This window comes from Volvox carteri, assembly GCF_000143455.1.
Source record: "Volvox carteri f. nagariensis unplaced genomic scaffold VOLCAscaffold_96, whole genome shotgun sequence".
Classification (NCBI taxonomy): Eukaryota; Viridiplantae; Chlorophyta; class Chlorophyceae; order Chlamydomonadales; family Volvocaceae; genus Volvox; species Volvox carteri.
In genome coordinates, this window is record NW_003307639.1 from 57,429 (window position 1) to 60,257 (window position 2,829).

Sequence of the window (2,829 nt, forward strand, 5' to 3'; positions counted from 1 at the left end):
ACACGCACTTCCCACAGAACGTATTGAGGTTCAAAGCAGGGCCGTTAAAGCCCAGAGTTACAAATCCAGCAGCACTGCAGACCCCAGCACGTGAATAACCCCGCGCTGCTACACATATCATCATGAGGCTCATGCGCCATTCGGCTGGCGGCAACCAGGTATTCATGCCGTGAACCCTGCTACTGCCCCCCACACACACCAACCCCCAAGCCACCCGCTGCTGCGTTACCACACGCCTCAATGTGGAAACCTCCCTGCGCTCGACCTACCTACCGATGTATTCTCACCACCCCTACTCCCCATGCATGCCCATGCCTGCGCACACATACACGCGAAGCAGTAACATAACACAAGCAGTAAACACAAAGCAAGGATGCTACGTGGAACGCGCCGCCACATGATCCGACGTCCAAACCCTGCTATCCTGTCGGGTGGTGACAGTTCCCCCTAGGCAGCGAGTCCGGCGCTGAAGGAGGTGCCGGCTCACCCGAAAGTACCTGTCTCGACCTATTGTGCGAAGACAACAATGAGCGTAACAAGGTAAGATAACATATTGGCCACGGAATGCAGTAAGGACCGAAAACCGGAAATCTTTTCATTGCACCGGTGTATAGCCGCTGTTGCAACGCGACCAGGGCCCCTCACGACCTGCCAGACGACCCGCCACCAGACTGCGCACGCTGGTGAGAGGGATAGTACGGCTGCGCCGCTGCGGCGGCAGCAGCCGTCGCCAGGGCGGTAGCAGTCGCTGGGTATAATGGCCCTCCGCCGCCGCCACCGCCATCGCCACCAACACCAACACCAACACCGCCAGCCGAGCCGCTTCCCCCCGAACCAAATTGCTGCAAGGCAAACACGGGTGACTCTGGGCACGGCTGCGAGGGCGGCCTCGATACGCCTGCATGGCTTGAGCCGCCGCTGGCCGTGCGGCTGCTGTTTCCGAGAGTGGTCGCGTCGCTGCGGCATTGCAGGGGACCCCGCCACCCCCATAGTCCCCACAGGTGGCGGCGGCGGCAACACCATCATGGCCTGGCTGTCGTAGTTCAGCTCAGTCCAACTCATATCGAAATCGCCGCCGCCGCCGCCGGCGCCACCACCGCCACCGCCGCCGCCAGCTACCGCTGACGCGACAGAACGCCACATGGCCCCCGCTGAACCCGTCACAAGGTCGCCCCCGCCAGCGGCGCCAGAGGCTGCACCCCCGTGAAGGGGGCTGTTACTGACTGGGACGGAGAAGTACATGCTACTGCTCCCCGACGCCGCGGTGCTGCCGGCGCTCGTCCCTTGTGTGTCGGTGCTCATGCCGCGGGTGTGCATTGCGGCCGGGGGAACTGTGCCGTGTGAACCGGGAGCTAGCGGCGGCAACCCCGGCGGTGATGATGATGGTGCTACAGGTGCCTGGATATTCATCACAAATGGTGATGCGCACCTATTTTCATCAAGTAATAGTCAAGGCAGGAAGGAAAAGGCATAAAAAGATGCATTCCGGGTATGTAGTACTGAATCCGCAAATCCTAAGTCCCGGCCAGTCCTCCCTTCAGCCATCTACTTCAGCCTCTTGGCCTCTCCCGACCTCTCGGCCAGAAGCACTGTCGTCAGACAGACAGACAGACAGACAGACAGACAGACACACGCAGCCACTGGTCGCCTGCACGCACCTTGTTCCCCATGTCGAAGGTCAGCTCGTACATCGCCGCCAGTGTCGCCCTGTGCATGTTCCACCAGGCCTGGCCTTGAGACTGCTCCGTGAACATCTTGCGATTGAAGCGAACCTTGACCAGCCGAACCGGGCCGCCTTTTTGTGCCGGTGGCTTCAACGTGATGTAGACGCCCTATTCAGCAGTTCGTCAGCAGTTCGCCATGCATGTGGTGGTATGGGGTAAGTGGATGGGGTATGTGGTGCTAAGCAATTATGGGGCGAGCAGGTAGCCATTGAGACGCGTGAAGGCTGCGGGGTGGCATCCTTTTCCCTCGCATGCGTGTGTGTGGATGGATAGAAGTGGATTCGAGCAGTGGTTACTCAACACACAGCCGCATCCCGCTGGTACGCCTCCGACCAACCCGCAGCGAGCCCAGGCAGCATGCGGGTGCCAGTGTCACCTGGCCTTGCAAACCATACACGGCGCCACACACCTATGCATGGTGGTGGAAGATGCAGCGCGTCCACTGCCTCCAATCCTACCGAGCTGTCATGGACTCCCGAGCAACCAGCCAACCGGCAGACCGACAGACCGACCAGCAACTAATCCGCGCTCCCCACCAAGGGCACCCTCCAAGGCCTCCTACCGGCGCATACTGGAACTGCACACCCTCCGGTGGCAGCGTGTCCGCCGCAAGCGCCAAGGGAACAGCGTAGCCCGATGATGATGACGTGTGCTCTGTGCCGCCTGCCCCGCCTGCCATCGTGTTGCCATGTCCAGGCATACCTCCGCCAGGGACACCACTGCCGCTACCGTTGCCACTGCCACTGCCACCGCCACCGCCACCACTCGCGCTGCTTCCGCCAGGCGGCTGCTCTTCAACCACCATTTCGTGATGCATCGTGTTCGCCCACTCCACAAACGCGTTTCGCCGCCGCCAGATCGGGGCCCCGGCCCCCCCCCCGCCCCGGGCCCCACCCTTGCCCCCACCCCCGCCAACACCAGCGGAGGCGGCAGCAGCGGCCAGGCTGCCGTTTGCTTCCTGCACGGCGGGGAAAGCTGGTACGGGCCCAGACGCCGGCCCCGCAGCGCTCTCCAAGCACCCACTGCCCTCACCACTGGTAGACGAAGGGTAGGAGGTCTCGGAGGTGGGGCGGACCAGGCCGTCTTGGTCGGAGATGGAATGGAA

General features: G+C 62.2%; 1 protein-coding gene across 1 annotated transcript in view; it reads right to left on the reverse strand.

Annotated features, from left to right (window-relative positions):
- VOLCADRAFT_99805 (uncharacterized protein) overlaps nt 1-2,829 on the reverse strand; it is a gene marked incomplete at both ends in the record, with an annotated part of 8,458 nt that overhangs the window by 1,761 nt on the left and 3,868 nt on the right. The window contains 4 exons of the mRNA XM_002958496.1: nt 274-315; nt 646-1,398; nt 1,659-1,832; nt 2,287-2,758. Of these exons, the coding sequence (XP_002958542.1) occupies nt 274-315; nt 646-1,398; nt 1,659-1,832; nt 2,287-2,758 (1,441 nt within the window). The remainder of the gene's footprint in view (nt 1-273; nt 316-645; nt 1,399-1,658; nt 1,833-2,286; nt 2,759-2,829) is intronic.